The sequence below is a fragment of the Scaptodrosophila lebanonensis genome, unplaced genomic scaffold (assembly GCF_003285725.1).
Source record: "Scaptodrosophila lebanonensis strain 11010-0011.00,11010-0021.00 unplaced genomic scaffold, SlebRS2 tig00000123-arrow-arrow-pilon, whole genome shotgun sequence".
NCBI lineage: Eukaryota > Metazoa > Arthropoda > Insecta > Diptera > Drosophilidae > Scaptodrosophila > Scaptodrosophila lebanonensis.
In genome coordinates, this window is record NW_022060581.1 from 1,952,851 (window position 1) to 1,971,814 (window position 18,964).

The 18,964-nt window shown below is 36.7% G+C and overlaps 1 protein-coding gene across 1 annotated transcript; it reads left to right on the plus strand.

Annotated features, from left to right (window-relative positions):
- On the plus strand, positions 1–3,718 carry LOC115628674. Its single transcript, XM_030524847.1, has one exon. The coding sequence runs from the start codon at positions 323–325 to the stop codon at positions 875–877; it is 555 nt and encodes a 184-aa protein (XP_030380707.1). The 5' UTR covers positions 1–322; the 3' UTR covers positions 878–3,718.
- Positions 3,719–18,964: the final 15,246 nt, after the last annotated feature.

The following is an 18,964-nucleotide window of genomic DNA, read 5'->3' on the forward strand; positions in this document are numbered from 1 at the left end:
TAGCGAACTGTAAACAACGCGTGGCGGCTGAACCAAGAACTAGAGGCAGAGCGAAAGAAGAAGACAGAGTGTAAATATAAGCGCGTATATAGTATATACACATATAAAAGAAGCAACTGCAAAAACTAAACAGCAACAACAGTAAAAACGCGGCGCTAAAAACGAGTGAAACAAATAAAAGTATTATTTGTATTATTTATACATAGCAAAATTTTTTTTATTGCGAACCAATAACCGTCGTATTTCGCAAGTGTTTGAAATTTGTGTGTTGTTAACAACAAGTTCCAGTTCCTACAACAACAACAAGCTCAACAGCAACAAAATGGCGTTCATGATGCCCGTTATGAAAAACAACTATGACATCTACAAGGACACGCGCTCACGCAAAACATCTGAATGTTCGGACGCAAGCAGCGGTAAAGGCACCGCAACCCTTGCCACCGCCCTCGGCACACCTACACCTGCCCAGCAACTCCAGCAACAGCAGAGACGCCGCAAGGTGTCCGAATGCAAATCGGAAAGTTTCGCCACGTCGCCAGCACATGGTCAGGTCGGCGCACATCGTATGCAAATGCAGCGCTGCCATTCATCGCGTGCCTTCCCGCGCAACGCCTCCCGCGGCTCACACGGCTCGATGATGACAATGATGTCGCCCACACGATCCTATGCAGCTGGCGTCGGCAGCAGTAGTCCGCCAAGTCGTTCACCGACCACGTCAGCATTAGAAAGGCATGCGGCGGCAGCGGCGACAGCAGAGGCAGCACAGCAGCAGAAGCAGAGCAGCGGCGCTGGCAGCAACGATTATACCAAATTCCATCTGCGTTTGGTTGACAAGCTGCGCAAATCCTTTCGCAAGGATAGCGGCAAACGTTCATGAGAAAGAAGCAACAATAGAAATTATAACATTTACAACAACAACAATAATAATAACAGCAACAGCAGCGACGTCGACGCCGGCCGCAACAATAACTACGCCACCTACAATGGTCCCTGCAACGACAATGGCGATGCTGATGACGTTGGCAGCTGCAGCGCTGTACAGCGTCTCGCTGTCGGCGTCGGCAGCGACACCAATGGCAGTAGCCGAAACAGCGTTGTCAGTCGTCTGGGTCGGCGCTTAAAGCGCTGCCAAATGCGTCTCTCGCAGTTGGCGCTCAGTACAGCACACAATCTGCCGACGCCGCAGCCGCCGTCGACACCGCCGTCAGCCCACACCCATGCCGCCCACATGCAATTGGACTTTGACGTTAGCAGCAGCGCCAATCTTACCGCCAGCCCGTATGCCACGCGACGACGTCGACTGCGCAGCTGCAGCGGCAGCAGTAGCAGCCGCTTAAAGCTGCGACTGCGTCGCTCAACATCGTCCCCAGGCTAAGCGAATCGATCATGTGCCTTGCACTTGGACTTGGGCGTGGGAGAAGGGGGAGACGAGCTGGGCGGAGCGCGGCGCATTACCAATTGATTGGCCAACGGCCAGCTGGCAGACCCAACCAGGATGCGGGCCATTGGCTATTTATAAACTGAGTCGTCGTTGCACTGAGGGCGACGACATTAGCGGTGGAATCGTCGTAACCCGCGGGATCGGCGCAGTAAGTTGGTAGCTGTGTGTAGCCAAAAAAAAGTACATCTGTTTTGCTTGCTTTCTTTAATAATTTAGTTAAGGTAATCAATTTGTATTATGTGGGTACTTAATTTCTATAATCTTTTTTTTTATAAAAATATATACTTAGTGCAATATTTTTGTTTCATTGCACAACACTTAAGATAATGAATATAAAACCAACTAATAACCGAAAATATTCACAAATATGTACATACATATGTAGTTATAACCAAGGCTTCCAGGATATTGCAAAGAGCAGCAAATAAAGAACACATTCTTTCGAAAGTACTTGTAGAGTTCTGAAGGAGTGCAAATAATTGAACGAAATAATTCAAGTTAACTATACAATGAGGATTAATATTTCCATAACAGATTCCCTATAAAATGGGACCAACTTTTGGGTGTAACATAACACCAACTCTATACTATCCATCGAAAAATACAATTACCTATTTTTGAAACAAAGATTTTGAGAACCTAATGAAGATTCCAAGGAAATCCAACAAATTTTTATCAAAAACTGAATCCTTTTTTTGCGAAATTGAATTGTAATTCAATGTAAAGTTTTTAAAACATAACGAAATTTCGGATAAACGAACTTTTTAAATGAAATTTACTAAAACTTTTAAGAAGTGTAATATCATGAAAGAATTTTAACCCAAAATAAAATCAACTTTTGGCGAAACTGAAACTCTAGTGATTAAAGAATTCACAGATTCCTTCAGCTAAGAACATAAAACTCAAACTCCCATACTCAACTTTAATAAAAATTTCAGTGTAATTAAATATACCGACGACTTTTGAGAAAATTGTCATCCAATTTAAAATAACCTTAAAACAGAACTCAAGTTAATCCCAGTTGAAACATATTTGAAAACTTAAATAGAGTTTTCGAAACTGAATGAAGGTTTTGATGAACGAAATTTGTCAAAACAATTTAATTTAATGAACTTTAATTCATGTTTTAAAAATTCTTATAATAGTGTTTCAATCGAATCAGTCGGTCAGGTACTGGAAATTTTATTGCAACTTAAATTTGTTGAAAAGTTTAATGTTTTGATATGTCATTGATATTTAACTGAAATTCAAACAGTTTAAGCCGAATTGAGTAAAAGAGCATTTCAGTATTGAGTAGAAACTATGTTGAGACTCTGAAAGTTCTAGAACATTTTAACGAAAACTTTTAAAATAAATGCGAATTAGATTCACTTTTTCGACCGTTTTTCTTAAAAAGTATGCCAAGACTTACTCAAGAAAATGTTCAATATCAGCCCCTTTGAAACCCTTTAACGAAAGCACAGATAAAAAAAGGAAGTTAAGCAAAGATTTAATCACATATTGCTTTACCGAACCTATAACTGTTAAAATATATACATACATTTTCCCAGTAGTTACAGTTAATACTATAGTTGGTTATTTGCCCAAAACGAACTCACTTTTGACCAAATAAACAGTCGGATTTGAAAGCAAATTCGAGATTTCTACTTAAATCAAAACGAATCGAAATTCACAAAATTGTTTACTGCCGATTGCATTATGAGGGACAGACAACCAGTAGTCAAAAAAGATAACAAAAAACAAAACCTGCAACAAACACAAAAAGACAGCAGAGAATCGAAACAAAGTTGCAGATATTTATAAAAATAGACAATTTTTTTTGTGTCCGTAAACGAATTAAATGTAAATTAAACGCAGGCTGCGATAAGTTGGCCATTAATTGATGACAATATAGAACTATATATACATAGATATATATATATATATATTTTAAGCGCCGCGAACAAAGCGAGAAATGCTGAAAATAGACTTCAAAATTACATATTGTATATATCTATACGAATATAATTATATATACTATATACATATACATATGTATATTTAATATTGTAAATATTCGTAAGTGCTACTTTTATTGAAAACAATTTTTTAAATATACAAAAAAAAACTATAAATATATGTATCTGAGAAATATGTGTTAGTTGTTAATTTTATAAAGGAATTTAAACATACACAGTATACTCCTAAGACCGCTTTATACATACCTTAAACAAATTTTAAAATTCTACAAAAAAAAAAGGAAAAACAAATAAAAAGAACGCAATAAAATGACAAAAATTAACAAACTTTAAAGCATTTCACTATTCAATTATTTTGTTGCCTGCTTGCCACACGCAAGCAGCCTGCCCATGTAATAGTGGGCGGCTGGCACGCCCACAACAGCCCAAGCACACACACGCACGCACACATGTGTACAGATTTCTATACACTGGTCTGCTGAGGCTACAGCAATTCTAGAATTGCATGCCAAATGCGCAGAAATGCGTTGCACGAACGCTGCCAGCCCCCCAACCCCACTCATGCACCCACCCACCACCCCTCCCACACATGGGCTCTGCACAAGTTGGTCGACCGGGGGAGGGGGAGCGTGTGTCGCCGCTGTCGTTGACTCGCCGACGCGTCGTCGCTGTGCTGTTGACGGAAACAAAAATCAATAGCCGTATAAATTAGCCGCATTCTATTATATTTTGTCGTCGCTGTTGTTCTTCTTGTTGCATTGTGTTATGCTTTTTCTCTCCCTCCCACTTTCTCCCCATCTCTACGCTCTCTCTCTCTCTCTCCCTCTCTGTCTCTCTCTCTCTCTGTGCGTGTGTGTGTGTGTTTCTTTTGGCTGCGTCGCAGAAACTAGAACAGCAGTCGTAGGACCAACCTTGAACTTTGTTGGGGCGGCAGCTGTCGAAAAAAAAAGCAGAACAATGCAGAAGTTCGTACGAAAATACCCTTTTTGCGAGCTCCGCTATTTCTATTTTTATGGCCATTTCTCTGAAAATGCACTATTTTTTTAAATTACTTCCACGCTTGTTATGGCTATTCTAATTGTTGTTGCAGCAAAAAACCAATAAACACATGAGATAAACCAATAAAATGTAATTATATAAAAAAATATATATATATATAACATATAAAAAAAGGAAAGTAGATAACAGGAAATTTTAACAATAAATAAAGTAATTTAAAAAAAGAAATAGTCGGCCAAACAAGTACAAGTACAATTATAAACCTAAATCTTGAATACCAATTACCCATCCTTTGGCAATCTATTAGAAAGCATATTCTTCATTTTTTCCTTCCTGCAACAATGTGTCCGACCAACATCTTTAGGGCGAAACGAAGATGACCTTTAATTCGACCAGAACTATCTATTATCTACAAGTATTTTGAAAAGGTGAAGTATGAAAGTAAAGAGAGCAATTACTTTTGAAACTAAGTAGTGCTTGCGAAGAAAGATTACTGCGACATACAAGTAGAATTGAATTCAAGAGAGCAAGACGGAATACAAAAACAACTTTTTCGATTCGTTGATTAAATCAAAAGTCGGAATTTCAATTAATTTGTCATATCGTGCCACTTTTTGCTGCGCGCTCGCCTATATCTGAGTCTCTGCCAGTATCTCTAAAGCTATAAATAGCAAAACTGCACTGATAAATAGACAACCAAAGAGACAGAAAGAGAGAGAGAGCGAAAGAGATAGAGTGAGAGATCTCATATATAGAAAATGCTGACGCAGTTCGCAACGATCAACTGGACTTTGGGCAGGGGACCAGCGCTGCCAATATTACTTTTTTCCCGTCAAATCTGGCTGTATTGCGGCCGATTGCTGGAAATGTGAGAATTGCGGGAAGCGGGAATTCTGGATTTTTTAGAAATATGTTTGCCTTTCTTCCAGCTTTTTTTAATTTTACCATCAGTCACAAAAAAAAAAACTATGAAAAACTGGCGTGTTCATCATTATTTTGATCGATATTTGCCAATAGCCCCCAAGTTTAAGACAAATTGTCATCTCAATACCAAAAGTGTGCGCCAATAGCAACATATTTGTAAAATGCTTAAGGAATACAAACAAAACTGCCGAGATGAAGCGAAGAATTCAAGGCGAAGATGACTCGGACGAGCATAGTTTTCAGCTTACCTGCTAAAACTATGCTGCTTTGACTACCAAATGCCTAATAATTATTTTCGCATGATTGGACGGCCATGTCGTACGAATGTGAACCTCGCAGAACTGGATGAATTAATGTAAAGAGATTTGAAATACCACCTTACAACAAATAAATTGGTAAAACCATTACCATTACCGGTTTTGTTCTGCAAATTTTCGGCTTTTTTTGCTCTTTCTTCCAGTTAGAAACTGTCTTTTTTTTAATTAAAAAAATGGCAGCACTGCAGGGGACTTGATCTCTGAATCTTTTTTCTGTGTGTGTCTCCAACAAATGAATCAGCCTTTGAAGATCATTTCCATTACGTTGGAGTCTGTGGTACGCTTCGATTGGCACGAGTGTGCTACAAATTAATATTACTAGGAAACATCTATGCTACTATTCAGATAAAGGCAATTTGAACAGACATAAACGAGAACAAATCCGAAATAACATATCCCAATAGACACGCGCTCGTTCTGAGAACACTTCGTCGTTTCATGTAACTGTAGAGGTTTTATTATTAAAAAAAAAAACAGAATAGAATTAACCAAGAATCTCGTAAAATTTTGAAACAATCTCCATATCAGTTTTCAAGGTTATAAAAAAACTGCACGCACGGCTCAAGAGACGTCACTTTAGATATTATTCAATAGCCCCCTATCCGAAATTTTATAGATGTCTTATCAAAGCAAATATTGGCGACACTACTACTAGAGCCTCATTGACGATCAAATTTGAAAGACCCACATAAAAGGAAACGGGAATATGAGACTTATTGATGATGGGACTGAAGACTGATGAAAATATTTGAGAACATCAATCGAAATAAGTAACGAAATTGTATACTGTTGACATATCAAAATTAAAGTTGGCTAACAATTCCATGAGATACAGATCACGGACTCAGATGATGATATAATCATGTTAAGATGATGTTGCTTTGAGTTTGATGATTGAGATTGAAGAAAACAATAATCGGCATTCGGCACCTTAAATGTTCAAGGGATAATTGAAGAAAATAAAATTCGAAACTAGTTACAAAATTATGCATTAGTGATATTTTAAAGTTTATTTGCTATTAAAATTCACAAGTTCAGACGATGATGATATGTTTGTTTTTTAATGCAACGTTGTCGAGATATCTTTAAGGTTGATGATAAGACTAAAGAAAACAGCCATCGATATAAGTACGAATATTGTACATTAGTGGCATTTGAAAGCTTCCTAGTTGGACAAAAATAACACTTGCTCAGAAGTGTAAAATTATTTATTTTAATTGTAAATATTCTTATCCTTAGTGCGGACAATTCAGCAACTTACGATTGACCGAACTATTGATAGTTTCTAATTCTACTATTCCTAAACCTTTAGAGCTTTAGAGATGGATACTAAAGGCTGTGTTTACTTCCCCTCTCTAATCTTTAATCGCTATGCCTCGTTTGAATCACAGCAGATCGAAATAAATCACTCATCAAAAAATGCATTGTGCTTCATTTTAGTTTAAAACTAAGAGTCCGTGAACTTCGAAGAGTGTTATATTTGATATCAGCCAGAAATATGTTTCAAAGCATTGGAAAAGGTTTAATTTTGTGCAGAATTAACAACCTTTTAAGCATCCTGATGCACACATACAAGTAGTTCAAAGTTCAATTGAAACCTAGATGCTCATATGTTGTGTATATGCAATATTCAACTTTGAACTTTAAATAAATGTATGTATTTCCATGGAATATGCTAGCCAATTACGTGTACTATGGAATTGTTTTTCCATCGAAATGCACCTAAAAATATAGAGAGTGTGCCTGCGTGTGTGTGTGCTTGTATAAAGTACTACATATATACTCGGAATTGCGTTCCATTGCACGGTTATCTATCATTCTTTTATCGTCTGTCACGATACGCCTCTTCATGCCATTTCCCCCAAACTAGTTTCAGGCGGTTCCTACATATACATATATATATATATATATATATATATATATATACATATGCTCGTAATTGGTATGGAACGGCAAGTGCGTATTTAGTTATGTGTTTATAAATACTTATATATATGTAGGTATATGTAGGTCTATGGCAGATATGCCGTTATGGGTTTACTTAACGTCAAATAATTGATTTACATGCCAATTAATTGGCAATGGAAGGTGGAAAAGCGTTCAGCATGTGACGCCCACTTGAGCCCACAATCATCATCATCATCAACCTATTCAGCTATCAATCGAACTATAAAATATGTCGATAAAATGCGACTTATTTGCATATTCAACAGACATGCGACAATAAAGTTCTGCCAATAAGTGAGGCGACAAGTGAGATTAAATATTGGGACAACCAAATGCTTTAATGCATTGATAATGAATACAGTGCTTATGCGAAATAATCAAGTGATAAGAAATATATTTGCTGCGTTAAGCCCTAGTTAGGTATTTTATTCCCAAAATTTGTAGTGCCCTCGAGCAAATTCTGATCAAAAAAGGGTGAGCAAATGTGGAAAAATTCCGAAAAATACTTGGGCAGAGAGATAGATTTCCGGATGAGGGATGTTTGAAATTTTTCAGACTGAAGCAATTTTTAAAAGCACAGATCTATTCGGCAAAACTGGGAGCCCAGACAGGGCTTACAGATAGAGCAGCTCTTTTGTCGATTGAACCGTTTCTACATCTACTCGTGGGAAATAAAACTCATCATTCGAGCAATTTTGAGTGTCAGTCCACTCGCAAGTGCATTCGTTCCATTTCATAGCCATCTCACAGCCCCTTTGGATATTTGTATATTTGTGTGTTCCAAAGTAAACAGGACTTTTTGAATCTAGCGCCCCCTGGTGGCGCTATTTATATGTCGGTGACTGGTGAATCTTAGAATCTGCTATCTTTATCGATTGTCCAGTGAGAATTTCATGACATTTCATCGATTAGAAGTGAAGTTATTGCGTTTTAAGTGTCAGTATGTTTGTGTTATCGGTGCGAGCTTCGAACAAAGAGCCAACATTAAATTTTGTTTGATAGGCGATGATTGCCTATCCTGTAGCAGAGAGCACGAGTGGTTTCAACGTTTTCAAAGTGGTCGTGAGGACATAAATGACGATCAACATGTGGGCCAATCAAAATTCGTGATCCCGAAAATTCCATCGAAACTGTGCGTGAATTCATCAAAAATCAGCCGAAATCATCATTGAAATTGATGGAAATGGAATTGAACATCTCTAAAACATCGATTTATCGCATTTTGACCGAACATTTGGGCTTATGAAAGGTGTGTGCACGGTTTGTTCCGCACAAATTGACTGACGACCAAAAATTGCTCAGAATCCAACATTCGAAGCACATCATTAAAGACCAAAAATCACATTTTAACCATAAACCACTCGCCGTATTCACCTGATATGGCGTCGTGCGACTTCTACCTTTTCGGAAAAATGCATTTGCCCATGAAAGGAAAGCGGTATGCAGACGTAGAGGCCATTCAAAAGGCTTGCACCGGCATACTGGCGGCCATACCGGCCAACGAGCTGAAACACTCGTTCGACATGCTTTTGGATCGTGCAAAAAGCTGTATTGAAGCAGAAGGAGACTATTTTGAATAAAATAAATTGATTTTGCCGAAAAAACCATTTGTTCTGTTTTTTTTTAAAGTCCTGTTTACTTTGGAACACACCTTGTATTGTCATCCACAACACAGACAGAGGTCGAGGTCGAGGTCGAGGCTTTTACGAGTACTTGCATGTATTTCAAATAGATATGAATATAAGTATATAGCTATACTAAGTATATGTACATTTTACGAACATCATATTTGACAAATTTTCTTGAATATGTTGAAAGAAAACATTTTCATTGTGCGGATGCGACTGCAGTTAAAATAAATTATAAATAATAAACATAAATATACAACTCAGTCGAGGCTGTTGTTTCAATGACTTTTGGCGCTTTTCTTTGTTTTCGCAATCACTTGCAGTTTTTCTATTTTCATTTCATTTACGTGTTTGTATTTGTATTTGCTGTTTTTCTATTCAATGCCTAACAGGTTTTCTCATTGTCAGCGTCTGTTGACTAATTTGTCAACAATTTATCCCCTTCTCTGGCCCCACCCCATCCCATTCCCACACTCGCAATACGTTGGGAACTGTTTAAGTGGAAACTCAAAATACGATCTTTCCATAGAATTCAAGAAAGTTGTATCCATATTTTTGATAACATTTCAATAAATATTACAAACGATTAAAGTAATCACGTTTTGTAATTTTCTATCAAAGAACAGACAATTCATAGAAAGCGCTATATACTTACAAAAAAAAAAAAATCCGAGCCGATTTAAGACTTTTTATAATTGAGTAAATGAGTTCAAAATAGGCATGGTTCGAGTTGAATTCCCCAGAAATTATAGCCAAAATCGACGAGTTGTGCATTCAAAAGATATCAGATATCATGTGATCCATGTAAAGAATTGTTTGTTTTTTGATTTCATTCAAATTTCAGAACCAAATCGAGTTGGCTTAAAGCCGTCTGTGGATGCCCAAGAATTGTTCCGAACTACGCCGGTCAATACTAATACCTAACTCTCACAGTTAAGCTCAGATAAGCAGTTGCTCTTAAAGCAAAAGCTTTATTAATCATCCATAGGGTCTCCCGTAGGTGTTGAAATCTAATCTAAATAAAAGGTTTGATGACATTATCGTAGAAACTGAAAAGGTTTTTTTTGGTTATTTAGTAAAAGGGATTTTTGCACCGATGGTTCCTATGGCAGCTATATAAAGTAATGTGGCTATATAAAGTATGTAATAAGATTTATCTGAAAAAAAATAAGTTAAGTTTTCGTGTCAAATTTGGTTTGTCTAGCTGTTACGGTTTCGAAGTTCTTGACGTTCATACAGACGACTATGGATTTCCATTTCGATGTCTTTATATACATATCGCTCCATTTAACATTGTGATCGTGCAAGGTTGCGTATGAGATGGCTTTACTGTACACCAATTGAAAAGTGGCGCGTGTCTCGCTCAATTGAATTATTGTTGAGCAATTTCTCGTTTTATCCTGTTTCGGTTAACACCAAAGGAAATGTCTTGTGGTTAACTCAATGCTAATTGTATATAAATACATATAGTATATCTATGTATGAATAATGTATGCTTGCAAGCGAAATAAACTCACACACCCAATGCCCATGGCATGCAAATGAGTGCGCACATCAAGCGGTTACTGACACCTGAGACGGCTTGGGGTTTGACCCCAAAGCACACACACCACACACACACACACACACCACACACACACACAAGCCATTCACACACGTTTAGGTTCATTCAATTTTATACAAATTGTCGCCCCACAACCCGAGCTCACCCATCACATTTCCGCCCACACACGCTCAGCCGGACGTTCACTTGAGAAACAGCTACTTTGTAATAACAAGATAGAAAGTTACACTCGAGCAAGCCCGACTTTGTAATACCCTGTATGCAAAAAAAAGTATGGTTTATGCGCGCATAGCAGCAAAAAGAAGAGTTCGCTTCGCTGCTGAAGATTGTGGGCGTAGGACTGATTACTTTAATTAAAGCTCTCCTAAGAACTAACTGTGGACAGTATTGGCAAAACTCTGTGGCGGAGGAAGAAGGGAAAAGAAGGACAATAAAAGCAAAATAAAATAAACTCGTATTGTCTAGAAATTATGAGAGTCTACATAAAAAGATTTATCAGTATAGAATGAGACGTTTCTAAAATCTAAGCGGTCATACAGACAGACGGACGCATTTGTCCAGATCGATTTCTCTCGCCTTGCTGCTTAAGAATATGTCTACTTTATGGGTTATTCTTCCTGTTACAAACCTAATTTACCCATTGTACCCTTAGAGTATAATAATGACGTATCACGTGTAATAAGCACCGACTTCCAATCAACGCCTTCCATTCAATTTCGCTTTCAACCAATGATGCTGTGTGTGTGTGTGTGTGTGTAAAAGTGCCGATTATCTAATTACGAAATGCAATTAAATGCGAATTATTTTCTTTTCTCCGTCGACTTCATAAAGCATCCCCTTAATTGCTTATTAATTAATTGACTGACTGATGAAATTTTAGACTCTTGGACAGAAAAAAAGTGCGCAGATAAACTATACAAGTATACTTCTATATATAGTATATATAGCTTGCTACAGACACTTGAAGACTGCGCAGTTTCTCGGGTCTTGTGATATGATTAAAATGAATTTGGGAAGCCCAATTGATTGCAAACTATATATACAACATATATCTATAACAGATTTTAATAACATTCACTTTAAAACACAATTTTGATAGGCTCCAAATTTTAAAACGCAATTGCAAAAACAACTGACTATAACTGGAGATATTCACACTTTTGAAAATTCATCTTTTGCGTAAATCAACAACAAAAGAAGTGTGTTTATCATTTTGACGAAACTCGGAGTACGATTAAAAAGGTTGATAAAGTTGATCAAATATTGAATATGTCATTCAAAGGAATCTATCCAAGAGGCCTCCATCTAACGGGGAAACCTTTCCGTTTTTACTTTACAATATCTTTGTTTTTTTGTTTGACTTCAGTTAAATTTGAAACAAATCATATACTCGTAGCTGGAAATTTAATGGAATATTAAACTGTCTTCTACAAAAAACATACTACTAGTACATTGCCGGTAATACTTAGTATGGTTCTTTTTTTCAAAATTTCGTTTATTCATCTAGCTACACATATTTGTAAACTTGCTTTTTCGGATATCATCATCACCAAAACGAACATTTTAATTATTTTTTGTAATTGCAAAATATTGTTACATTTTTAAAGGAATTTCAATTTGGTTTTCCTTCTAGAGCTCGTCTGTAAAAATGTATGCTTTCGATGTGGGAGCCCCAAAGTACTTGTAGGAAAACTTAATAGGAATTTAGTAAAATCTTTTAGATTCTACATTTTTTTGATTTACTGCGTCCAATTACAAATTAAATTGTTGTTGTTTTTAACTAGCAACTTGTTTTTATTTACTGCATTTTCTGTTGTTTTTTTAAATTTAATTTTTTAGTTCACTTGTTTACATTTTGGCGCCATTTAGTTGTTGTCGCTGTTTTCCGCTCAGAGACTGACACACGGCATGTCAGTTGAAGATCAAGGTGAACGAGCCCGAATGCTCACTTATACATACTTGTATGTGTATAAAATGTAGCTACATATATACTTTTTGTGTATATGTGTGTGTGTGATGAGTAGACGCTAATTGAGATGTTGCCTTAAAAGCTGCCGCACTTAATGCCACCAATTATGCACTCTATCCTACCGAGCGTAATGCCGTCTTTTGCATCTGCCATGAACATACTATATATACGGGTCGATGGTCCATTTACGTGTATATACGTACAGACAGACGAATTGCCGAGGAATGTCGAGTGTCGTGCCAAAATCGGAAAAAGGAGGGAACAATAAGATCCCATGTATTAACCAAGTAAAGAGCTGAATTGCATTGGCATCACAAATTGTGGAGAGAGGCAGATAAAGAGAGAGAGAGAGGCAGGGCTATTAAAGGTACTGCAGCGAATGCTCAAAGTTCAACTCGGATCTTATCTAATGGTCTACATACAAGCATAACAGTCTCTGAACAAAATCTATTGTATGCACCCAGCTGGGAGCGGAATTGCATTGACATCACAAGTAGTGGAGAGAGGCAGAGAGCGAGAGAGAGAGATAAGGCAGGGCTATACAAGGAAATGCAGCGAATTTTCAGAGTTCAAAGTTCAACTCGGATCTTATCTAATGGTATACATACAAGCATAATACATAACATACTCTGAACAATATCTTTTTTATACACCGAGTAGAGAGCTGAATTGCATTGACGTCACAAATTGTAGAAGGAGAGAGAGAGAGAGGGGGGGAGAGTAGACTTCAAAGTTCAACTCGGATCTTATCTAATGGTCTACGTACAAGTATAACATGCTCTGAACAGTCGTCAACTGCATGTGCCGCCCCAGCCAATAATCGCGTGAGAAATGGTTTTAGGCGATGCCTAAAATGTTTTGGGAGATAGCAATCAATTGGTCATACTTCTACATAAAATACTACAACCTAGAGCTAATAACTGAACGGCAGTAAAATATTTCATTGCAGCCTAGCTTTTGAAAATACTACTCGAAAGTAATATTGTTTCGAACTAATAAGACAGAGTTTTTCCTACGATTTTGATACAATTGTTATTGTACCAAATGTTTATTTCTTATGGCCTGAAAGAAGGTAGTAAGTTTCTGTTTAATTTTAACCAAGCTTTTGTCATCACAAATAAATTAGTAAGATATAGCTTTATGGTGCAATTTTGATACCAATTTAATAGATTTTGATTACACTACACTGACAATTTAGCTTAAAGACTTAAGTGACTATAGTCCAGTGACAAAAAATGTCTGCCAGAAGCAGCTATTGGTTGTGTATTATGTTTTGTTTCTTTTCATTTATATTTCACAATCAGATAAGGATATTAACAAAACAACTAACTAAGGAAAGCATAAGTGTGTCTTAAAATTGTAAACAATATTCCTCACTTGAGGGCAGAATTATTCAAAGCAAACAATTTAAATAAATAGCTTTGCTATTTACGCATGGAATTTCTTGGGGCCAAAAAAAACATGCCTAGTTTTGAATTAGCTTCAAAAGGGTTTCTTAAAAAAAAATGTATTTATTATACGAAATCTTCATTAAGAGAAAAGCGCAGTAACATGCATTTAAGTTTCTAATAGTTTGCACTCACTTAGGAGCTGAATTGTTCAAAGGAAAAGACATAACAGCATTGCTGTTAGATAGATGTGCTCGTATTAACTTCTAACTGGATTAAAGAAATATTTGTATCGCATAAAATATCAAGTTTCTCTTTTTTAGTAAAATAAATCAGTTATTGTATGAAATTCTCGTTAAGAGATGAATAAATCAATGGACATTGAAATATAATTAACAATTTTAAAAGAGCGCGTGATTTCTTCAATTAAGCTCCTCAAATATGAAATGACGTTGAAAAGAGTTTTGACCCACTGCTATATATACTTGTAGTACAACAACAAAAAAGCCTTGATTTATATGCCTGAAGATGACCTTTCCATGTGCCGACCAATTAAGTTTATTTCGTCCCATTGTGCTGCGCTCAGAATACAAATATATGTACATATGTCTGTAGATATTTCAAATCATGTCATGCAATGGAAAATTCCCGAAACTCTGCCGTATAACAATGGTTATGGCAGGCCTTCTGCTCGGACGGAGTTGTTGACATGCACATCGATTTAACAAGAAGAGCCGGAATCCAAAGGGAACTGCCACGAACCACCAGTTTATGCCACCATGTGCAGTCGTCTGTGGTTGTCCTGACCTAGTCTAAGTGGTGTCAGAGAGCGCAAAATTATGCGCACTCTCTCTCCATTTCCAACTCCAACTCTCTCACTATTGCTCTTGCGGCTCTCTCTTGCTCTCTTGTTGTCAGCCCTTGGTTCATAATGTTGAGGGGCCGGAAATCGTGCCATAACGCACGTCAGCCACATGGAACCGGGTTTTCAGGTAAGGGTAACACCCCACGATAATGCTGCTGCCACTCCACCACTCCACTCCTCACTATACCGCCACTCTTCAAGGACATTCAACTGTGCGTTCGTTTTCGGCAGGCGTACTTTATTGATTCTCAATTTTCTACTATATATTACCCATTCATAAATTCCCCATCCCCCCTCCCCATTCTCCATTATTTTCAGTGACCCAAGAACGACGCCAATAAAGGCGCTTGATTCGCAGCATTGGCCGTTGACCGCAGTGTTGTACGGAAACCAGTTCGAACCGAAGCGTGCGTGCTATCCGATTCAATAAGTGTGGACCGTCAATTATATAGAAAAAACCAACTGATATACATACATACGAGAGTTTTCTGGCGACAGTGAAGTTGGGCAGTTCTTGCAACGCGTTTGAGAACAAACTGTAACCATATTTTTCGCCCCTTCTGACTTTTTCCTGCAAAAACTCCGTGGCGAAACAAACTTAGCAAAATGTTTGGTACGAAATATTTTGTGGACTCCTTTGCAGTTCAGTACAAAATATACTCGAATATACTCCAAAAGAGATCTTTAGATCTTTTCACTATCATCTACAATTGTCTAAGAATGGCTTGAAAACCAAATTGTGAACTCGCGAAACAAATTTTACACTCAATTCACAAATTGAGAAAAAAAAGATATAATGTTCTCCTTCAGAATGACTAGCAAACTATTTAAAGCGATTTGTAAATGAACGTGAAAGCACGCACGAGTTGCTTTAAATATTTATTTACAATTTTGAAGTAGAACACTATTTATGTTTCCAAATCATCCAGTCTGTTTGTGTTTTCGACATCGATGGAATTGTGCGGAATAGAAATTGTAAATTCGTGAACGTGAAATCGCGCAAGACGGATTACTAAACTGCTCCTTAAACTGATGCCCAACAGCCCCAAATATAGATTAAACCCCAATTAAGGATGCTTGATGATCAAGGTGACAATATTTATCATTTAATGGTTAAATTCCAAACCTCCTTCGGAAGACGACATTACGCTTTAGAAAGTTTTTTATTGAATCTATTTAAAAACATAATAAGACCATCATAAAACCACCATAAAAAATAATCAGAACTATTAGAATAAATAATTACTTTAAAATGTTCAGCTACTTACCGTAATGCGGGCATTGTCCAATTTAAATGTAAACTATTTTTATATGTATAGATAGATAATTAGTGCCATAAAATTTAAATCCACTTCAAGGCCTAGAAATACCAAAAGAAATAAATAATAATTATGTGAAAAGGCCTCGCTATGCGAAAGTCAGATAGCTGAAAATATTTCTAGTAATATATTTATTACATTTGAATGGTTAGTTTAAATAATGTCCTCTTTTGTACTAGGTTCGTAAGCTCCTTCCATGTAATCGCCTTATGACACCATTCTGTAAACTAATCTCATGTTTGAAACAATCACGCAATAGAAACCTTATGTAAGTCGTTACTCAGTGCAAGAGAGACGTCAGAGTATTCCAGCAGCAACTGAACTGTGGAATAGTGCTGCAAAGTTCCACACAGCATGAGATGACTGATAACAGTGCTATATAATTTTAAGTGTAGCGAAATAATAAAACAGATTCAGATTCAGCTTTTATACCAAACTCATACATATCGAATCATCTTAAGATAACTTTACGAACATAAAAGTTGTTCCACTTGGACTGATTTTTGCACCGATCGGTTTTATGACAGCCTTATAAAATAATGAGATTATATATGCTTGATAATAGGCTTGCTCTGCGCATGTACTATAAGACAAGTTTATATATTAATTTTAGTGGCCTTAGATGTTATGGTTCAACATTTATCATCGTTCATACAGTCGAACGGACGGACGGATAGGCGGACCTGTCTACACCTTCTTCTGCCTTTCAAGCCCTGTTTATCTTATTTGAGGAGAAGAAAACATTAACATTTACTTAGTTTGTATTTATTTGATAAAATAAATGAGTATTTTCATAACAAGAAACTAATTTGAAAAGCGTAGCCTGCAGTAACGAATAGATTTTCAATTTAGAGCCACTGTGCATCAGCAGGTACCTGTACCTGTGTGGCTTATGACGCGCATTTCATTCCACCTATCATACCTTCTCCATTTATGGCCCATTAAACGCCCCCGACCCAAGGGCAAATGCATATGCAATAATGCTTTGGTCTGTCCTTCGATAAGTTCATACACCCGTAAATACACGCATACGTACTTATGTGCGTAAAAAATATAAAAGCGAGAAATGGGAGCGCGTTTTGTGCGCTGTTTGGCAGCTGTTGTTAAAACATTTATAGGCCGTTCAACCAGTTTTCTTTTTAAAATCCAAATTGTTGATTATCACATTCACGAACAGATTTGACATTTGGAAAGTGGGGTTGATGGTGGAGCATATAAAAAGATATTATGAATACGTTTCGTTGTCAAAGGTCTATACATTATTTTTATTACAATAAAAACAAATAACGCATTACATGCTCATAATTGGGGTTTCCTGGCACGACCCCCCATTTGAGTTTAACATTTTCATTCGCCACGATGACTTGAGTTCAAGATCACAAACAAAATAGGGTTTAAAGAGAAAAGGGCTAAAAATGAATGCCAACAATCCAAACAAACAAACTGGAATATCTTCTGGGCAGCAAAACTAATGGCAGACAAACTTCATTTAGTTTCAGTCGAAACTTTTGTACCCTTCACCCAATGGATTCAACACTCTCAAACTTCAAACCTAATATGCGCCCCAAAAAAAGCAACCCTATTAAACTTTAGGTTAAACCAAAATCTAACAAGTAATTTAGTCCCTGTATTCATAAAATATGAACGATGAAAGTAAAACTGTAACTTAAACTATGAATTTCATAAATAAAAGTTGGTTTAATCCACTAATTCAAGCTAATATGAACTTGATAGAAAAGTATTAAGAAAAACCTTAAAAGCGAAAGTTGCAAAAAGCAGCTTAAATATTAATGATTGTCCCTTTTTAATGCAATATATACATACATTGCTCGTATATAGTTTTTAGAGTATAAAGTTCCTTTTCAAATCACCATCCAAAACCGTTAGCTTTTCGCTACTTCTGTCTCATATAAAACATTTCTCTGGCATCAATGTATATGAAGTTATAGCATGTTTGTCAATTATATTTGATGTATACTACTTATATATTCGTCTGTCTGTATGAACCTCCCGTTCTCGCAATCTGTATGTTTTAAAAAACTTGACTGAAGACTACATGAAGATCTTACATATTGGTTATAAACATACATACATTTATTCGTCGACTCTATGTTTTAAGATTACCGAACATTTTGTAAACATTTCTCTGACATCAATATAGGTTAAGTCAAGTTTGTATCTTTCAATATTCAATATTCATAGCATATACTATACAAGTATATGTACATAGTTTTAAAAAACACTTTTTAAGGGATTTCTATTAACTGTTATAGTGTAGTATTGTTGACTCAATATAATTCACAATTAAAAATCTATCTACAATGATAAATTTGTTGCATGTAATAATGAAAATACTCGATATTTTTAAAGGGTATTGAAATGTTTAATTATGCGACGCGAACGTCGGCGCTGGCAGCAAAACAAAAACAGTGCTTCAAAGTGAAAGTTGAAAACAAATACAAATACAAAAACAACACCAACAGCAACAGCAACAGCAACAAAGAAGACAAGAAAATAAGGCGCGGAGCAGCAACAACAACAACAACAACCGCAATGCTGCTTCCACTCGTATATGGTCAGTGGCTGCGGCAGAGACGCCAGCAACGGCCATGACGTCGTCATTTCTGTGGTATGTGGGGCAAGCT